The sequence below is a fragment of the Oncorhynchus clarkii genome, unplaced genomic scaffold, assembly GCF_045791955.1.
Source record: "Oncorhynchus clarkii lewisi isolate Uvic-CL-2024 unplaced genomic scaffold, UVic_Ocla_1.0 unplaced_contig_6757_pilon_pilon, whole genome shotgun sequence".
NCBI classification, from domain to species: Eukaryota; Metazoa; Chordata; class Actinopteri; order Salmoniformes; family Salmonidae; genus Oncorhynchus; species Oncorhynchus clarkii.
The window spans coordinates 44,550-65,672 of NW_027261001.1; the positions used below are offsets into that span (position 1 = coordinate 44,550).

The following is a 21,123-nucleotide window of genomic DNA, read 5'->3' on the forward strand; positions in this document are numbered from 1 at the left end:
TGGCACAGGTTCTGCTGGTCAAACATACAGTAGACATAGCAGAGAGACTTGTTAGCACTTCTCAAAGTCTGACGTTAACAGACAGAGTTTTGAAGGAGGTGGTGAGAGTGAGATTCATACATTCCACAGTCATGTGTAAAAACAGGGGTCAAGGTTCAACAAGCACACCAAAGCCCCCGCTCATCAAACAGATGGTAGTCGATACATTTTCTGCTGAGGTTCGGTGGGAAAGAAAGTGCATCTATGCACGTGTTTGCTTTTAGGGGGAGAGGGCTTGGTACGGCAGTTAAAGGGTGTGTCCGGGCTTGTGTGTGTTGAGACTGAATGGTTTTCACTGTGTAGTAAAAGTATTGTTTGTATAAACGTGTGTGAGAGAGAAAAGTGTGTGAAGGAAGAAAACGACAGAATTGCAGTCGGAGTGTTGTGTGTGTGTGTCTATCATGCATGTGAGAGTGTGTGCCTGTCTGTTTAAAAGAGAAGGGGGCTTTCTAGCTCTCTATATCCCTGACAGCAGACGGCCGTTGGTATTGTTCATCAGAACCACATTGTACAGGCATTCCAACCAGATGCCTCTAAGGCATCTTGCACAGTTGGCGAGGATTGACGAGGTCTGGCAGGACGTCTGAGACGGTCATGGGGGCACGTGGGTAAAGTGAAACGGAGCACGTTTCCTCTCCCTTTCGTAACACATTACAACATCTGGGGTCTGGGCCAAGTCGAAGGAACAGAACTGAACAAGCCCATTCCTCTGGAACGCCACTCTGATGTCATTGGTGGAACAGAACAGAATGCCTTGTAATGTTTGAAACACAGCCACAACAATGAGTGTTTCAACATGTTCACAAACACCTTCCCGCCTTGTTTGAAATGATCACCACTAAGAAAAATGGATAGCTGTCAGCATGGATTCTATCCCATATTATTGACCTATCCAGTCGTGTCAGATCAGGGATCATCCTGAAGGGAGGAAGGATGCATGTTTTTACAATGGGATGTATTTGAAATTCTGGGGAAACATGGATCAAAATGTTGTCAACATGTCAGATTACACTACAACAAAATATGGCCTGCAGATGATTTTATTTGGCCCCCCATGTAAAAAGAGTTAAAGAGCGACTAGAAACACCAGCAAATCAGCTCCAAGTGATTTTTATTTTGTTCATAAGGATACCCCACGCATAACAGATATATGTGATTGTATCCAAATGTAAGCAAGGTTTGAAATGACTGTGTTTTAGTCAAATATTATATCTGCAGTCTACAAAGTATTTGTAATTATGCTCTGGCCCCCTGACCATCTCCTCAAGAAAGGAAATCGTCCCGCGGTGTGATCTAGTTGCTGATCCCTGCTCTACAACAACTAGACGTTTCTCCAGAATTAGTCTGAACATTTCCTCCTAAAGAGAACAACCCCCTTCCCTGACAAGCAGTTTCACAGCACTTAACCCCATTATGTAAAGACTATTGTCCTGTCACGACAGCGATGTAGCATGTCTCCATAAGGGTAAACAGAGATGATGCTGCAGAGAGACTACCACTAACTACTGTTGGTGAAGGCTTGGAGGGAAGACGTTAAGTCCTGCTTGAAGGAAGACCTTGGACAAAGGAGACGGTCTGTAATTATGAAGGCTTTATGACCGCTGCACGGGCTACCAATAACATCAGTTCAATGCATTTCCCTGACACGCGCAAACACACGTACTTGCATGCTAACAGGTGTACACACAGGCACACACATTTTTGCAAAACATGCCGAGGCTTGCATTCACGCCTCCCAAATACAGCATGCCTAGGGGGTGGGGGCTAATAATGTCTACACAGAGGCAGAGAGTTGGCCAGCACACAGTGCTTTGGAAGGCAGTTGACGACCTGATAAGGCCTTAATGATAAGCCAACAGGTTAGGGAAATGAGAGGGAAATAGAGGGAAGGTTCATTCACATTGAGTGTTGTAAAAAAACAAAAAAAAACTTGTTGGCTTCACTCATAACGAGACACAATTGTCAGATTAAATGTTTTCGTTGATCATTTTCTTATTTACAGATTTTCTGCTTCAGACAAACACTTGCGCTTCCTTGAGCAACCGACGTGCTGATAAACGTGCAAATGTAAGAGGTAGAGGGGTAGACATGAGGTAGAGATGAGGTAGAGGGGTAGACATGAGGTAGAGGGGTAGACATGAGGTAGAGGGGTAGACACGAGGTAGAGGGGTAGACACGAGGTAGAGGGGTAGACATGAGGTAGAGGGGTAGACATGAGGTAGAGGGGTAGACATGAGGTAGAGGGGTAGACATGAGGTAGAGGGGTAGACATGAGGTAGAGGGGTAGACATGAGGTAGAGGGGTAGACACGAGGTAGAGGGGTAGACACGAGGTAGAGGGGTAGACACGAGGTAGAGGGGTAGACATGAGGTAGAGGGGTAGACATGAGGTAGAGGGGTAGACATGAGGTAGAGGGGTAGACATGCTTGAGGTGTTTTTTTCTTACTGAGCTCATCGCGCAGGGTAGAAAGCTCCAGGGACAGTCCTTTCTTCAGCTTCAATGTCTCTTCACGCTGAGAGAGAGAGAGAGAGAGAGAGAGAGAGAGAGAGAGAGAGAGAGAGAGAGACTATTAGTTATTAAGTCAATGGAAAAACTATTCCTAAACTATGTGAGACTTTCGTTTCAAGTGGAACCAGACAATGGTTTTACGTCAGACATTATGACTCGACTGACAGTCATCTTTCCACAACATCATTCCTTGGCAACAAAAGCTTCTTAGACTTTGAAAAATTACAGGCTTCAGTATGGTGACCTAATAACATATTCCTATAGGCGTGTCGAGGAATGCTGTAACTTCTAACAACAACCTACTACAACCTACATTAGCCCGCTGGGTAGGCTACAGAAACAGCACATTTCTGAGCTGCATTTTCATAGCCTGGTCCCAGATCTGTTAGCGCCGTCTGCCATCTTCTATGGTACCGTAGGAGTTGACGAGACAGCACAAACGGATTTGGGAACCAGGCTAGCGTTTTCAGCAGCTGTCTCGACACCAGACACTGTTTTCCTTATGACAGTGTGTCCATATCACGCCGTTATCATACTGTGGAGAGACGACTTTTAGGGTGACTTAGAAGTGACATTGGGCATCTTAGAAACAGGGAACACTATGAAAACTCATCTGACAGGCCTACGCATTAATAAGTAGATAGTTTGAGTCTAAAACACACACGCTTCCTCTCAGACAAATTCTCTCATGAACTTGATCATTCTTACGGACTTACACTCTCATACATATCAACATTGTCTCAACATCCTGAAAGGATGGAAGGCTACACCCTGCACTAATCACACACACACACACAATTCTCTAAAATGGTCAAACCTAGACGGTGCTATAATAAATGTCCACACTCTTTAAAACAGAGACACAACGATCACTTCATAACCGTCTCTATTTGACACATGGCATGATGCACACACACTTTATAGTCATGAATCCAATCGGTCAGCTGTAAGGGAACAGATAGATAGAGATAGATAGAGATAGATAGATAGAGAGATAGATAGAGAGATAGAGATAGAGAGAGAGATAGATTGAGATTTAGAGATAGAGAGAGAGAGAGGCCAAACAGCCCGCCAACAGATGCGCAAAACAAAAACAACAAAAATAAAGCAAACGGAGCGAGAAAGAAAGAGAGAGAGAAAAGAAGAGAGAGAGAAAACAAACACACCTTGCCTTTCTTTCTGGTATGTGGAGGAGTCTTCAGGCAGGCTTTGCTGCCAGAGGAGCCCATGTTATTCCCCCTGGGCTGCTGAAGGGCCAAGTGCTACATCTAGGAGCTCCACTACAATGTGCCTGGTCAGAACCTCCCCCTCTCCAACCACCTCTACCACTCCACTCTCTCGCTCGCTCAGGAAACTGGTCTGTCTACATCAAATAAACCTCCCTCCCTCTCCAAGGAGTACTCAGCACATCAAGCCCTGCCTAGCAGTACCTCCCCACCTCCAACCCAGCCGCCCTTGGCCAAGCTCCAGCCCACATATATTTCCACTAGAGACAGGGCCTGGAGCTGGGGGTCTGGGGGAAGTGGAGGGAGAGGGCTAGATGAGCGTGAGGTCAGGCTGGGCTAAGGCCCTCTGCTCTGGGCCTCGGGGGCTGCGTGGTCAAGCCTCTCTGGTTCCTTTAACTTTTAAAAGAGCCAGTGGTTGTACAGTACATGTGTCTGTGGGGCTAATCCATTCATAAACATTAGCAGCACTAACAACACTCACTAGATTCTACTTTTCAAAGACATGACCTATAAGGAATCAAAGTGAGCTTGGCCATTGCCTATTGGCTAGCCTGCTACATAGTTACAGTGGAGATGTTTGATTTTTTATTTTATTTCACCTTTATTTAACCAGGTAGGCTAGTTGAGAACACCTTTATTTAACCAGGTAGGCTAGTTGAGAACACCTTTATTTAACCAGGTAGGCTAGTTGAGAACACCTTTATTTAACCAGGTAGGCTAGTTGAGAACACCTTTATTTAACCAGGTAGGCTAGTTGAGAACACCTTTATTTAACCAGGTAGGCTAGTTGAGAACACCTTTATTTAACCAGGTAGGCCAGTTGAGAACACCTTTATTTAACCAGGTAGGCTAGTTGAGAACACCTTTATTTAACCAGGTAGGCTAGTTGAGAACACCTTTATTTAACCAGGTAGGCTAGTTGAGAACACCTTTATTTAACCAGGTAGGCTAGTTGAGAACACCTTTATTTAACCAGGTAGGCTAGTTGAGAACACCTTTATTTAACCAGGTAGGCTAGTTGAGAACACCTTTATTTAACCAGGTAGGCTAGTTGAGAACACCTTTATTTAACCAGGTAGGCAAGTTGAGAACACCTTTATTTAACCAGGTAGGCTAGTTGAGAACACCTTTATTTAACCAGGTAGGCTAGTTGAGAACACCTTTATTTAACCAGGTAGGCTAGTTGAGAACACCTTTATTTAACCAGGTAGGCTAGTTGAGAACACCTTTATTTAACCAGGTAGGCTAGTTGAGAACACCTTTATTTAACCAGGTAGGCAAGTTGAGAACACCTTTATTTAACCAGGTAGGCTAGTTGAGAACACCTTTATTTAACCAGGTAGGCTAGTTGAGAACACCTTTATTTAACCAGGTAGGCTAGTTGAGAACACCTTTATTTAACCAGGTAGGCTAGTTGAGAACACCTTTATTTAACCAGGTAGGCTAGTTGAGAACACCTTTATTTAACCAGGTAGGCTAGTTGAGAACACCTTTATTTAACCAGGTAGGCTAGTTGAGAACACCTTTATTTAACCAGGTAGGCTAGTTGAGAACACCTTTATTTAACCAGGTAGGCTAGTTGAGAACACCTTTATTTAACCAGGTAGGCTAGTTGAGAACACCTTTATTTAACCAGGTAGGCTAGTTGAGAAAACCTTTATTTAACCAGGTAGGCTAGTTGAGAACACCTTTATTTAACCAGGTAGGCTAGTTGAGAACACCTTTATTTAACCAGGTAGGCTAGTTGAGAACACCTTTATTTAACCAGGTAGGCTAGTTGAGAACACCTTTATTTAACCAGGTAGGTTAGTTGAGAACACCTTTATTTAACCAGGTAGGCTAGTTGAGAACACCTTTATTTAACCAGGTAGGCTAGTTGAGAACACCTTTATTTAACCAGGTAGGCTAGTTGAGAAAACCTTTATTTAACCAGGTAGGCTAGTTGAGAACACCTTTATTTAACCAGGTAGGCTAGTTGAGAACACCTTTATTTAACCAGGTAGGCTAGTTGAGAACACCTTTATTTAACCAGGTAGGCTAGTTGAGAACACCTTTATTTAACCAGGTAGGTTAGTTGAGAACACCTTTATTTAACCAGGTAGGCTAGTTGAGAACACCTTTATTTAACCAGGTAGGCTAGTTGAGAACACCTTTATTTAACCAGGTAGGCTAGTTGAGAACAAGTTCTCATTTACAACTGCAACCTGGCCAAGATAAAACAAAGCAGTTCGACAGATACAACGACACAGAGTTACACATGGAGTAAAACAAACATACAGTCAATAATACAGTATAAACAAGTCTATATACGATGTGAGCAAATGAGGTGAGATAAGGGAGGTAAAGGCAAAAAAAAGGCCATGGTGGCAAAGTAAATACACTGGAATGGTAGATTTGCAGTGGAAGAATGTACATTGGAGGCTATTTTGTAAATGACATCGCCGAAGTCGAGGATTGGTAGGATGGTCAGTTTTACAAGGGTATGTTTGGCAGCATGAGTGAAGGATGCTTTGTTGTGAAATAAGAAGCCAATTCTAGATTTAACTTTGGATTGGAGATGTTTGATGTGGGTCTGGAAGGAGAGTTTACAGTCTAACCAGATGCTCAAACTGCTGTGGTATAGCGGAGTCCTATTAGACCTAATCAACTGTTTTTTATGCCACCTTTGACTCGTGTCCTTCACGTCAAAGCTGGCTAATCCATTCCATTTCTGGCTTGGTTTGCGCTGTAGAATCTTCTACGTGGCGCTTTCAAGTGGTCTCTGCAGGCCAAGACAGCACTGGCATCCTCCTTTTAGATTAGACTCACACAAAGAGAGAGTCTGGCACTGCAGAGTCAATAGAAGGCTTATAATGCTATAAGTGAAGAGATATTTCACTGCCAAGACTCTCTAAATATCCTCCTAGCTAGCCAGACGCTATCCAGGAAATCTTCCCTACGACGGAAATGTACTCGGATGGAGGGATGAGACAGGAGGGCTATTCTCCACTCGTTTACAGCCCAGAGGATTCATCCCTCCTTCACGATCATCCACACTATTACACTACAAGTCAACACAGTATGTACACCAGGAGATATCCACGTAGTCTAATCTAAAATAACTGATGGCATCAGATCATGGGTGTGTTCATTAGGAACCAAATGGGAGAAAACATACTGAAACAGGTAGGGACTATAACAACGCTTTAGGTTTTTCCCCCCCAAACGCTTCACTACTATGTGCCCTTATGAATGCGACCTGGGTTTATCTAGGGGGACATTTTAATCTAGGGGGACACTCATTAGTATTACTACTCTGTTAGAGAGTTTTAAGTTTGCTCTCGTCTTTAGTTGGCTTGACAACCTCTACAACATTCAGAGAGCTCATTGCTGTTCCTCAGATAGGAACCTCTCTTCTCCCTCTATCAGGAGGATTACGGTAGGGCTTGAAGCTTGGGGGCGGGGTTATTGATACCCCCAGATGTACAGCTCACAGGTGATGTGGTGGAACCCAACAGACCCACCCCTTTACCCTTCTCTCCCTGCCTGCAGGGAGGCTTGAAACTGCAGCTGGTGCATTAGTCCCTCTCTCCCCCCAGTCCCTCCTCGATTTCTCTCCCTCCCCCGTCTCCCCTTCAATCCATCTCTTTAATCAATAGAAAGCCAGAAAAGCATTCCAGAGCTGTCTGTCTCCTCCACAGAGGGGTTTTTGGTTAGAAAGTGGAAAAGTAAACCAACCGGACTGAAGCAGGAATCCCTTGATTTGATACAGCACTTGACACAACGAATGATTTCCTTAACTTGATAAAGAAACCAACGTTGTCTGATTCAGAACAGCATAGTGGAGATGATTTTCTACTATCTAAATGACCGCTCAGTTCACAGTCTGTCACACAACAGCACCTGTGGAGGAGTGAATGTTGTGGAAGGTGAAACCACATGGTTGTTCTTTTCTCTAGGAGATGAAACCAGGTTTACAGGAGATATTGATGGGAGAGAACACAGTCTATCACACCACTCAGGCAGAGAGACAGTGATGGGAGAGAACACAGTCTATAACACCACTCAGGCAGAGAGACAGTGATGGGAGAGAACAGTCTATAACACCACTCAGGCAGAGAGACAGTGATGGGAGAGAAGAGTCTATAACACCACTCAGGCAGAGAGACAGTGATGGGAGAGAACACAGTCTATAACACCACTCAGGCAGAGAGACAGTGATGGGAGAGAACACAGTCTATAACACCACTCAGGCAGAGAGACAGTGATGGGAGAGAAGTCTATCACACCACGCAGACAGCGAGACAGTGATGGGAGAGAACAGTCTATAACACCACTCAGGCAGAGAGACAGTGATGGGAGAGAACACAGTCTATCACACCACTCAGACAGAGAGACAGTGATGGGAGAGAAGTCTATCACACCACTCAGGCAGAGAGACAGTGATGGGAGAGAACACAGTCTATAACACCACTCAGGCAGAGAGACAGTGATGGGAGAGAACACAGTCTATCCCACCACTCAGGCAGAGAGACAGTGATGGGAGAGAACACAGTCTATAACACCACTCAGGCAGAGAGACAGTGATGGGAGAGAACACAGTCTATCACACCACTCAGACAGAGAGACAGTGATGGGAGAGAAGTCTATCACACCACTCAGGCAGAGAGACAGTGATGGGAGAGAACACAGTCTATAACACCACTCAGGCAGAGAGACAGTGATGGGAGAGAACACAGTCTATCCCACCACTCAGGCAGAGAGACAGTGATGGGAGAGAACACCGTCTATAACACCACTCAGGCAGAGAGACAGTGATGGGAGAGAACACAGTCTATCCCACCACTCAGGCAGAGAGACAGTGATGGGAGAGAACACAGTCTATAACACCACTCAGGCAGAGAGACAGTGATGGGAGAGAACACAGTCTATCACACCACTCAGACAGACAGACAGTATTATATCTGTCTATCACACCACTCAGACAGAGAGACAGTGATGGGAGAGAACAGTCTATAACACCACTCAGGCAGAGAGACAGTGATGGGAGACAACAGTCTATCACACCACTCAGGCAGAGAGACAGTGATGGGAGAGAACAGTCTATCACACCACTCAGACAGACAGATAGATTACTGTCTATAACACCACTCAGGCAGAGAGACCGTGATGGGAGAGAACACAGTCTATCACACCACTCAGGCAGAGAGACAGACAGACGGTGTGTGTTAATGTGAAGCTCAGTGTGTGTAACACCTCTGGTCAGGTAGGGTCAGCAGACGGTAGGCGTGGTCAACATCACATCACAAGGCTGTAGACCACCCTTCCCTCCATCTCCATGTATCCATCTTTGCCTCCCTCATTCCCTCCCTACCCCCCCCCCCCCCCCTCCTTTAAACACATAACAGTGATGTTACGGTTCTTCATTCATACCAGATGTGGGGTAGCATATCAGATACAACTGGGACTTGCTGTCATGTTGTAAGTGTGAGGAGAAACTAAGGACCAAATCAGCTTTAGGACATGGTAGAGATAATGAGAGAGAGAATGAAAGAGAGAGGGAGAGAGAGAGAGATGGAAAGAGAATGAAAGAGAGAGGGAGAGAGAGAGAGAGAGAGATGGAAAGAGAATGAAAGAGAGAGGGAGAGAGAGAGAGAGAGATGGAAAGAGAATGAAAGAGCGAGGGAGAGAGAGAGAGAGAGAGAGAGAGAGATGGAAAGAGAATGAAAGAGAGAGGGAGAGAGAGAAACGGAGAGAGAATGAAAGAGAGAATCTGGGGGAAAAGGTTGTGAGCTGCACATTCCCTAGCCAGTTGTCATACAGATGAAGAATTTGAAAAGTTCACTATGCCCTCATAAAACTGTTAAAGCAAGGTGAGCCAGTATACTTTATAAACGCCCAGGGATTTTGGCGCCTGGAGCAGATTATCACTGCTATTCCAAACATGTTCCTGCCGTACCAGAATAATTAAAAGTATGACAAAGATTCATGTGGAAATGCCTGTCATGAAAGGATTTACAGAGTAGTGAAACCTCACTCTCTCTCTGTGTTAGTAGATTCTGGTCTATAATTCGTGTTTTAATTTGGGGATGATTCCTCTCAATCCTAAATACACAAAGCATATAATTAAAAATATCCTACTGTGTTTAACATGTGCTGTCAAGAAATGTCACTTGATCACAATGAGCGTTTCCAAATGTTCGTCCTGAAGACAGAGGGTAAATATCTCTGCAAATATTTACACAGCAGCCTATTCAAGTCCGGGATTCTGTGAGTGACAGGCGGTATTATGCACACAAGCCACACCCACTCGCCTGGCTGGACCAATCGCTGGCTTAAAACACGGATAGAACACACCCTCAAAAGACATGAACCAGGAATTCAGTTTGGTTCAACAGGATCCTTGTCTAAGAAAGCCAAAGCCACGTATACTATATAAGATATGGATGGGATTTTGTAGGATATTGATAGGGGATAGCAGTGTCACCAGTGTTATGATTGAGAGGCTTCTTTTGACTGGTGGCAGGCAGTCACACACACACACACACACACACACACACACACCTTGAACTGGCTGTTTTAGCAGTGGACAACAGAAGACAGCAGAGACAACAGATACTTCATGCATGCAGCCATCCACATTCAGCCATCCACAGCATACCGTTGACACCCACTCATCAAGTCATAGTTCTGGATGGAAAGGCCCTGTGTATTTGATGACAGCCATGGACCCTAAATGGTGAGTGGGTGTGGTGAGATTTACGGTCCTTCCTGCCTCCTCCTCCTCAGTCATGTAAACAGAAGCTCTGCAAGTCAACCAACCAACACCCACTATATCTATATTGCTACATGAATAATATCCATGGCACTACTCAAACACACACAGAGGACAGATCTGGTTCTCTGCCCTCTATAACAACAAGGCCATAGTTACTAAAATAGGCCGAGGACATTCCTTTCAGCTCACCAAGCACCTAACTACAACAAACAAAACAAATCACATTTTATGTCACATGCGCCGAATACAACAGGTGTAGACTGTTACCGTGAAATGCTTACTTACAAGCCCTTCGTTAACATATAACCCAGTTAAGAAAATAGAGTTAGGAAAATATTTACTAAATAAACAAAAACAAATAATAACAACAATTACGAGGCTGTATACAGGAGGTACCGGTACCAAGTCAATGTGCGAGGGTACAGGTTAGTCCAGGTCATTTGTACATGTAGGTAAGGGTGACAGAACAGCACACCAAGGTGCAGTAAAACCCAGACATATTCCTGTGTTACCTCGGTGAAGAGGTGCTGCACCACGGTAGCCAGGGCCTCTATCCGACGGTTGCCCTGGTCCAGGAGCCGTCGGAGCTGGTGAAGGCTCTGGTTCTTCTTCTCACACTGGGCACGGTACTGGGCCTCCGTAGCTGGCTTAGCCTCCACTAGAGCCCGGGCCGGGCGGGATGCCGAGACCACTGGTCCCTGGACTGGGAGAGGGACGGCAGGGACTGGGACCAGGTCTGGTTGGGGCGGCTGGGGTTGGCTGGGTCCTCCTACCTGAGTAGTGGTGCTGGTCTGGGAGAGGGTCCTCGCCAATGGCGCCCCCCGAGCCTTGTTCTTGTCCACTGAAAGAGAGCAAGGTCGGTTGAGTGTTCTGGCCAGTACTTTTAGCATGGTCTCTCACATTCCACTCTCCACAACATAGAAACACAACATACACACTAGCATGCAGTAGGATACGCCTAAAGGTCTCTGAGCAGACACCGACTGAAACCCCAGTGGAGCTAAGAAACAGTGCAGCAGTGCATGCTGGGATAGCTCTGTAATGATGGGCCCGAGGTAGAATCCAAGGATCCATTAGGAGTGCATTAGCATCAAGCCACAGTGCAGTTAGGAGACAAAACCATCCACGCCCTCCCTTTCTCTGTCCATCTCTCTCCCCCTCCCTTTCATCCCTCTCTCCCCTCCCTTTCTCCGTCCATCTATCCCCCCTCCCTTTCATCCCTCTCTCCCTCCCTCATTTTGCCATCTCTTCTCCTCTCCCTCCATCCCTCTCCTATGTATTTTGTTGTCTCAGAGCAAAGTGGACCATGGAGATTTCATGCCTGACTGAAGCTGCATGCCATGTTTTATTAGGAGGGAAAACTGGCCACAGCTCTTGACCCGACAGCAGACTGTCAATAGAGTTATGCCTGATACTTCATGTTGATCATCATAATCATCAGCAGACTGTCAATAGAGTTATGCCTGATACTTCATGTTGATCATCATACTCATCAGCAGACTGTCAATAGAGTTATGCCTGATACTTCATGTTGATCATCATACTCATCAGCAGACTGTCAATAGAGTTATCCCTGATACTTCATGTTGATCATCATAATCATCAGCAGACTGTCAATAGAGTTATGCCTGATACTTCATGTTGATCATCATAATCATCAGCAGACTGTCAATAGAGTTATGCCTGATACTTCATGTTGATCATCATACTCATCAGCAGACTGTCAATAGAGTTATGCCTGATACTTCATGTTGATCATCATAATCATCAGCAGACTGTCAATAGAGTTATCCCTGATACTTCATGTTGATCATCAGCAGACTGTCAATAGAGTTATCCCTGATACTTCATGTTGATCATCATAATCATCAGCAGACTGTCAATAGAGTTATGCCTGATACTTCATGTTGATCATCATACTCATCAGCAGACTGTCAATAGAGTTATGCCTGATACTTCATGTTGATCATCATACTCATCAGCAGACTGTCAATAGAGTTATGCCTGATACTTCATGTTGATCATCATACTCATCAGCAGACTGTCAATAGAGTTATGCCTGATACTTCATGTTGATCATCATCCTCATCAGCAGACTGTCAATAGAGTTATGCCTGATACTTCATGTTGATCATCATACTCATCAGCAGACTGTCAATAGAGTTATGCCTGATACTTCATGTTGATCATCATACTCATCAGCAGACTGTCAATAGAGTTATCCCTGATACTTCATGTTGATCATCATAATCATCATATCTATAAATGCCAGATCAACCATCTCTATCTTTCCCTAAAGCTATCACATATAAAGTGTTAGTAAAGCTCTCTTTAATAGTGTTTGCATATGAAGATGTCCACCTGACACAGTCAAATCAATGAGAGGCAGAGTGCTATAACACTATGGGCGTCCCATCACCACACCAGCTGAGCTATGACCTTCTCCCTAAGAGGGTTAAACACTGTGATACTGCCCCCTTATGGCCACCACACTGGCAATAACCCCTCAGTCATAGAAACAGGCTTCATGTGTCACCTTGATGGGCAGTCCTGGGGCTAGAGGGATACAGTGTCAGCAGGTTTTTCAGCCCACCACTAACACATCTGAGTCTAATAATCAACTAATCATGGTCTTCAATCTTAGACCTCAGTTTAGACAGGGCTGGAACAAAAACATGCACACACACTGTACTGTATGAGGTTTTGATCTACTGTATCAGCCTACGCCTACACCATCACTCTAGCTCTACAATAACCAGCATGGAGCTCAAACTCCATCTGTCTAGCCCTACAATAACCAGCATGGAGCTCAAACTCCATCTGTCTAGTTCTACAATAACCAGCATGGAGCTCAAACTCCATCTGTCTAGCTCTACAATAACCAGCATGGAGCTCAAACACCATCTGTCTAGGTACACAATAACCAGCATGGAGCTCAAACATCATATGTCTCTACAATAACCAGCAAGGAGCTCAAAAACCATCTGTCTAGCTCTACAATAACCAGAATGGAGCTCAAACGCCATCGGTCTAGTTCTACAATAACCAGCATGGAGCTCAAACACCATCTGTCTAGCCCTACAATAACCAGCATGGAGCTCAAACTCCATCTGTCTAGTTCTACAATAACCAGCATGGAGCTCAAACTCAATCTGTCTAGTTCTAGAATAACCAGCATGGAGCTCAAACTCCATCTGTCTAGTTCTAGAATAACCAGCATGGAGCTCAAACTCCATCTGCCTAGTTCTACAATAACCAGAATGGAGCTCAAACTCCATTGGTCTAGTTCTACAATAACCAGCATGGAGCTCAAACTCCATCGGTCTAGTTCTACAATAACCAGCATGGAGCTCAAACTCCATCGGTCTAGCCCTACAATAACCAGCATGGAGCTCAAACTCCATCTGTCTAGTTCTAGAATAACCAGCATGGAGCTCAAACTCCATCCGTCTCTGCAATAACCAGAATGGATCTCAAACACCATCTGTCTAGCCCTACAATAACCAGCATGGAGCTCAAACTCCATCTGTCTAGCCCTACAATAACCAGCATGGAGCTCAAACTCCATCTGTCTAGCTCTACAATAACCAGAATGGAGCTCAAACTCAATCCGTCTAGTTCTACAATAACCAGCATGGAGCTCAAACGCAAACCGTCTAGTTCTACAATAACCAGCATGGAGCTCAAACTCCATCTGTCTAGTTCTACAATAACCAGAATGGAGCTCAAACACCATCTGTCTAGCCCTACAATAACCAGCATGGAGCTCAAACTCCATTGGTCTAGTTCTACAATAACCAGCATGGAGCTCAAACTCCATCGGTCTAGCCCTACAATAACCAGCATGGAGCTCAAAAGCAAACCGTCTAGTTCTACAATAACCAGCATGGAGCTCAAACTCCATCTGTCTCTGCAATAACCAGAATGGAGCTCAAACACCATCCGTCTAGTTCTACAATAACCAGCATGGAGCTCAAACTCAATCCGTCTAGTTCTACAATAACCAGCATGGAGCTCAAACTCAATCCGTCTAGCTCTAGAATAACCAGCATGGAGCTCAAACTCAATCAGTCTAGTTCTAGAATAACCAGCATGGGCTCAGACACACTCATATCAAACAATTTACTAATCCAATCTCCAATTACATTGCATTATCCTATTAGTCAACAGCCATTTATTAACAGTTTGACACTAATCTGCCATTTGGGTTATAAATATTTTCTTGTCATGCATTTTCTGTTTCCAAATTCAATGCATCAGTGTGTGTGTGCATAGGGACACCTGGACAGACAGTGGTGGAACATGCTTGAGTATGAAACGTGTGTGTGTGTGTGTGTGTGTGTGTTAGTGGGTAATTAGCACTCTGTCAGTGTGTCTGCCTCTTCTAATGGCATTGTGGTCGACAACCCCACACCCTGGGACACACACGACTAGAGACTATCCGTAACACACAGAGTTTCAACGCTTCCTCGAGCATGTCGCACCACTGCCAGTCTGGATGTCCCCATGCATGGCTTGAGCTAACAGGGGGAGCGGTGCCTACTTTCATCCTGTGTTTTCACAGCCAACCACAGCACCCAAACGACAACACCACACCCACACACACAGGGGCATCCTGTGGGTGACTGCTAATCGCTAAATCTCTTTTAACACACCAGGGAGGGGAAACCAAAACATCCTCCCAGTAGGCACGCACACACACACACACACACACAACCCACATGAATAGTCTTCATTCAGAAGCATAAACAACTGTAATTTATGACAATCATCTTGGTTTAGGGAGGAAACTCCTAAAGAGAACCAAAACAAAGGCCATGGAGGTTTATCTGATCTGCCTAAGAGGCGGATGTCACTGGACCAATATATATACCACTATTATATAACATGATTGCCAGTAGTATTTCTGTTTACTGGGAGGAGCTTCAGATATATTTCCATCATATTCAGCAACATATCGTCACCTTTTACAAAATGTCTCTTGCTTATTTTTTCTCCGTTCTCCTTTCTGGAAGGAAAAAAAAAGAGTCAAGCAGACATTTTGCAGAGTGTGTACCTGAGATCTGCCATGCAGGCTGATAGAGGTTCAGGGCCCAGTCTGTGAGAGAGATGTCAGTCAGTTAGCCACTTAGCATGCAGTGGGATATTATGTGCATCCCAAATGGCACCCTACTCCCTATTTAGTGCACTACTTTTAACCAGTGCGCTATATAGGGAAGGTGGTGCCATTTGGAACATATTTTACAAGTTAGGGGGAAAAAGTCTCTGGATGGAAGTTGGGCACAGATCTAGGATCAGCTTTTCCTCCACAAGTCATGACTATCATGGGGAGAAACACTAAACTGATCTTGGATCAGTGTCTAGAGGAGACGTTAAGAGGTGCTACTGAAAGGGAGAGATGAGGGGCTGGATGAGAGGAGGAAGAAGACGAGCGGAGAGGGTGTCTTTTAGTTGAGGATGGCGTGTGTGTGTGTGTGTGTGTGTGTGCGGCTGTGTGTGTGTTAGATCTGTCATCTGAGTAAATCAAACCTTTTTGAAACGTATTCCCAACCGAACTGAAACCATGTTGGTGTTTGAGGCTACTGTAGTTTGCCAGAATGTAGAGTGAGAGTTGGACAGAGAGCCAATCCCTCATCAACTGTACAGTATTAATTACACTCCTGACTGCTGCTCCAATGGGCTGGGTCGCAAAAATGCAACCCACTTCATAGGAGGGATTAAGACTGGATTACTGTGTGTGTGTGTGTGTGTGTGTGTAGCTTTTCCACCCAGATCAGCCTTTCACAGAATTGAGCAGTGTGCAAAAGCTATAGCCAAAATTATGACCCCCTGCACACACACACACACACACACACACACACACACACACACACACACACAAACACAGCTCAGCGCTGTGAAAGTCTGATCTGGGTGGAAAAGCTACTGCCCCCAACACACACACACACACACACACAGTAATCCAGTCTTAATCCATCCTATGAAGTGGGTTGTATTTTAATTTGCCAGCCCATTGGAGCAGCAGTCAGGAGTGTAATTAATACTGTACAGTTGATGAGGGATTGGCTCTCTGTCCAACTCTCACTCTCTACATTCTGGCAAACTACAGTAGCCTCAAACACCAACATGGTTTCAGTTCGGTTGGGAATACGTTTCAAAAGGGTTTGATGTGCCAGAGGCAGTAAACAGTGCCCATCACTTGTGCACACACACACACACACACACACACACACACACACACACACACACACACACACACACACACACACACACACACACACACACACACACACACACACACACACACACACACACACACACACACACACACACACACACACACACACACACACACAATCCCGCAGTCTTAATCTGGGTGGGATTAAAGATACCCCCTGCTGTGCTCAGATGAAACATCAAATCTGTAAAAATGAAAAGTGTGAATCTGACGGCATTAATCTGCAAACTGCATCTGCAGCAGACTTGTCAAATGAGGATTTTGATGCACATTACTTAAAAGATGTGGCGTCAACAGCATTGGATACACCCATGTAAAAGCTTGCTGGGCCACAGGCAGGAGGGCGAGAGTCTGTGTGCTAGCCTGGCCTATAATGGGCTTCACAGAACATATTTACCGGCTGTTATCTCAGTATTAGACGCTATCTCTCTGACAACCTTGAGGTGACTATGGAATATAAGTATGATTAGAAACTGAAGTGTAAGACACATTGTAAATAAACCAAGCCCCCAATAAGGCCGAGAACTTCTCATATACCACCCTGTACCCCACATAGTGTACTGTTTCTGACCAGGGCCCTATATCGGGAACAGGGTGTCAGTTGAGATGCAGGCGCAAGTGAACTTATCCCCGGTGACACGGCTACAGACTCCTAGAAAATCTAGAAGGACCCCTGGCCCACCTGCAGTCCAGTCAAAGTTCATTAACTGCAATAACTGGGGCCTCGTAGACCGTATCGCTTGCCTAACGAGGCGACTGCACTCCCAACCCGGCTGTATCCATGGCAACACATGGAGAAATATCGACGTCAGCGGAGGCTGCTGAGGGGAGGACGGTTCATAATAATGGCTGGAACGGAGACAACGGAATGGCATCAAACCATGTGTATTTGATGTTTTTGATGCCATTCCACCTATTTGGCACCAGCCGTTACCACAAGCCCGTCCTCCCCAATTAATGTGCCACCAACCTCCTGTGGTCGGTGTGTGGAGTGAGAGAGAGAACATGGGGTGTCATTAGCACATGTGTGCCTAGCAACACTGAACTGGGGTCCTTATAGTGCTCCACTGATTGGGTCTGCCCAGCAATATGCCTGTACAGAAATGCTTACTGACCTGGTTTAAATTAGCCTACATCCCTAAAAACAGGTTGCCTGGTATAAAAATAACATAGATTTGATATCTGTTCATCACATAAATATGAGAACCAGAAGGCATGGCTGGCTGAATTCATTAGAGAATATAAACATTCCTTTAGAGAATGTATAATCTTATCGCTCCCAAAATACCACTACTCCCTCCAGTACACCAGACAGATTTCAGAAAGGGAACATCTCTCCCTGGTCCCTCCTTTGGAATATTCTGTCCTCATTCCACCAGATAATTCCCTCATCAGGCGAACACTGAAAAAACATTGAGATTAGCTCTTGCACGAATGGGCAACCTTGCCGCAGAGCAGGCAGTGACTAAAGCCTGCTGTAACCTACATTTCTCTCACAGCAGAGAAGTGGGTCTCTAAACCACTAAGATGGAGGCCGCCCTCAGACAGACACGTGCAGCCTGAGCTTGGATACAAAACAACACGTCATATTACGGTTTTACTATTACACACTCCGTTGCACTGCTATTCTAGCCGGTATAGATATAACCATTTAATAACAGAAATAGAACGCAGACAGATGTTCAGTCTAGTTTGAATACAAAAACAACAGGTCAGGCTAAAGTACAGGTTTCAACAGACGAAATGCCAAAGACTAAATAGCAAGAAAAAAACGCCTCAGTAAATAGATGTATAACCCTTTGAAACAGATAGAGGGAGGAGTCAAGTGTGTGATTGACACAAAACCAGCATGCCAGCCCATAGTACTGCTTCATAATAGATACAATGACACAGAACACAAAGAAAAGGCCTGTTCCAGACCGTCTTAACATAGTGGTTTAATGACAGAACGATGGTCAGGCTACTAGGAGCCAGATGAGGCTGTGTGTCTGGGTACCATGGGAGTCAAGGCCCTCTGGGCTTCACGGTTAGAAGAAGCCCTCTGCCTTGCCGGCTATTCACCACCACGCTATGGTGGAGCCACTAGTGTAGAAAACACACACACAAATACACACACAGACACAGACTCATAGAGAGTGGCATCTAATTTGTAGACATGGCGGCTATACACAACAGTGAGAGAACCCCCTGGTAAAGAAGGACTGCAAGGCAACAATGGCTGCCGCGGCACGGGGGTAGAAATAGGGAACGTGGGAGATAAGACAACGGAGGAGGGGTACGATGGATGGAGTGATGAGGTGTGTGTGTGTGTGTGTCTCAGACCTGCATGGAACACCACAGTGGTCTTCTTGCATCCCGAGAGGAGTTGGAGATTCCGGAACAATCCTTTGGCTGTCAACTTCACATGGAAGTTAGACAGAGAGAGTCTAGGAGACCATAACATGTCTCTGGTGAGAGATTCCTCTAGTATAAAAGCAAAGAAAAAAGGAGGGAACAATCCACTGTCTCTTGTCTTTAGTCTCTAGGTAGATACTCCTCCAGACTAGGTTGGTCTCTAGGTAGATACTCCTCCAGACTAGGTTAGTCTCTAGGTAGATACTCCTCCAGACTAGGTTGGTCTCTAGGGTAGATCCTCCTCCAGACTAGGTTGGTCTCTAGGTAGATACTCCTCCAGACTAGGTTAGTCTCTAGGTAGATACTCCTCCAGACTAGGTTGGTCTCTAGGGTAGATACTCCTCCAGACTAGGTTAGTCTCTAGGTAGATACTCCTCCAGACTAGGTTAGTCTCTAGGTAGATACTCCTCCAGACTAGGTTGGTCTCTAGGGTAGATACTCCTCCAGACTAGGTTAGTCTCTAGGTAGATACTCCTCCAGACTAGGTTAGTCTCTAGGTAGATACTCCTCCAGACTAGGTTGGTCTCTAGGGTAGATCCTCCTCCAGACTATGTTGGTCTCTAGGTAGATACTCCTCCAGACTAGGTTAGTCTCTAGGTAGATACTCCTCCAGACTTGGTTAGTCTCTAGGTAGATACTCCTCCAGACTAGGTTAGTCTCTAGGTAGATACTCCTCCAGACTAGGTTGGTCTCTAGGTAGATACTCCTCCAGACTAGGTTAGTCTCTAGGTAGATACTCCTCCAGACTAGGTTAGTCTCTAGGTAGATACTCCTCCAGACTAGGTTGGTCTCTAGGGTAGATCCTCCTCCAGACTAGGTTGGTCTCTAGGGTAGATCCTCCTCCAGACTAGGTTGGTCTCTAGGTAGATACTCCTCCAGACTAGGTTAGTCTCTAGGTAGATACTCCTCCAGACTAGGTTGGTCTCTAGGTAGATACTCCTCCAGACTAGGTTAGTCTCTAGGTAGATACTCCTCCAGACTAGGTTGGTCTCTAGGGTAGATACTCCTCCAGACTAGGTTAGTCTCTAGGTAGATACTCCACCAGACTAGATTAGTCTCTAGGTAGATACTCCTCCAGACTAGGTTGGTCTCTAGGGTAGATCCTCCTCCAGACTAGGTTGGTCTCTAGGTAGATACTCCTCCAGACTAGGTTAGTCTCTAGGTAGATACTCCTCCAGACTAGGTTGGTCTCTAGGGTAGATCCTCCTCCAGACTAGGTTAGTCTCTAGGTAGATACTCCTCCAGACTAGGTTGGTCTCTAGGGTAGATACTCCTCCAGACTAGGTTAGTCTCTAGGTAGATACTCCTCCAGACTAGGTTAGTCTCTAGGTAGATACTCCTCCAGACTAGGTTGGTCTCTAGGGTAGATACTCCTCCAGACTAGGTTAGTCTCTAGGTAGATACTCCTCCAGACTAGGTTAGTCTCTAGGTAGATACTCCTCCAGACTCGGTTGGTCTCTAGGGTAGATCCTCCTCCAGACTATGTTGGTCTCTAGGTAGATACTCCTCCAGACTAGGTTAGTCTCTAGGTAGATACTCCTCCAGACTTGGTTAGTCTCTAGGTAGATACTCCTCCAGACTTGGTTAGTCTCTAGGTAGATACTCCTCCAGACTAGGTTGGTCTCTAGGGTAGATACTCCTCCAGACTAGGTTAGTCTCTAGGTAGATACTCCTCCAGACTAGGTTAGTCTCTAGGTAGATCCTCCTCCAGACTAGGTTGGTCTCTAGGGTAGATCCTCCTCCAGACTAGGTTGGTCTCTAGGTAGATACTCCTCCAGACTAGGTTAGTCTCTAGGTAGATACTCCTCCAGACTAGGTTGGTCTCTAGGTAGATACTCCTCCAGACTAGGTTGGTCTCTAGGTAGATACTCCTCCAGACTAGGTTAGTCTCTAGATAGATACTCCTCCAGACTAGGTTAGTCTCTAGGTAGATACTCCTCCAGACTAGGTTGGTCTCTAG

General features: G+C 45.3%; 1 protein-coding gene across 2 annotated transcripts in view; it reads right to left on the reverse strand.

The window, feature by feature from the left end:
- Positions 1-21,123, reverse strand: part of LOC139403123 (microtubule-associated tumor suppressor 1 homolog) — a 78,432-nt gene that overhangs the window by 13,445 nt on the left and 43,864 nt on the right. For both annotated transcript variants that reach the window (XM_071146833.1, XM_071146832.1), the window contains exons 7-8: positions 11,044-11,372; positions 2,486-2,552 (exon numbers count right to left, since the gene is read on the reverse strand). In XM_071146833.1, the coding sequence (XP_071002934.1) occupies positions 2,486-2,552; positions 11,044-11,372 (396 nt within the window). The remainder of the gene's footprint in view (positions 1-2,485; positions 2,553-11,043; positions 11,373-21,123) is intronic.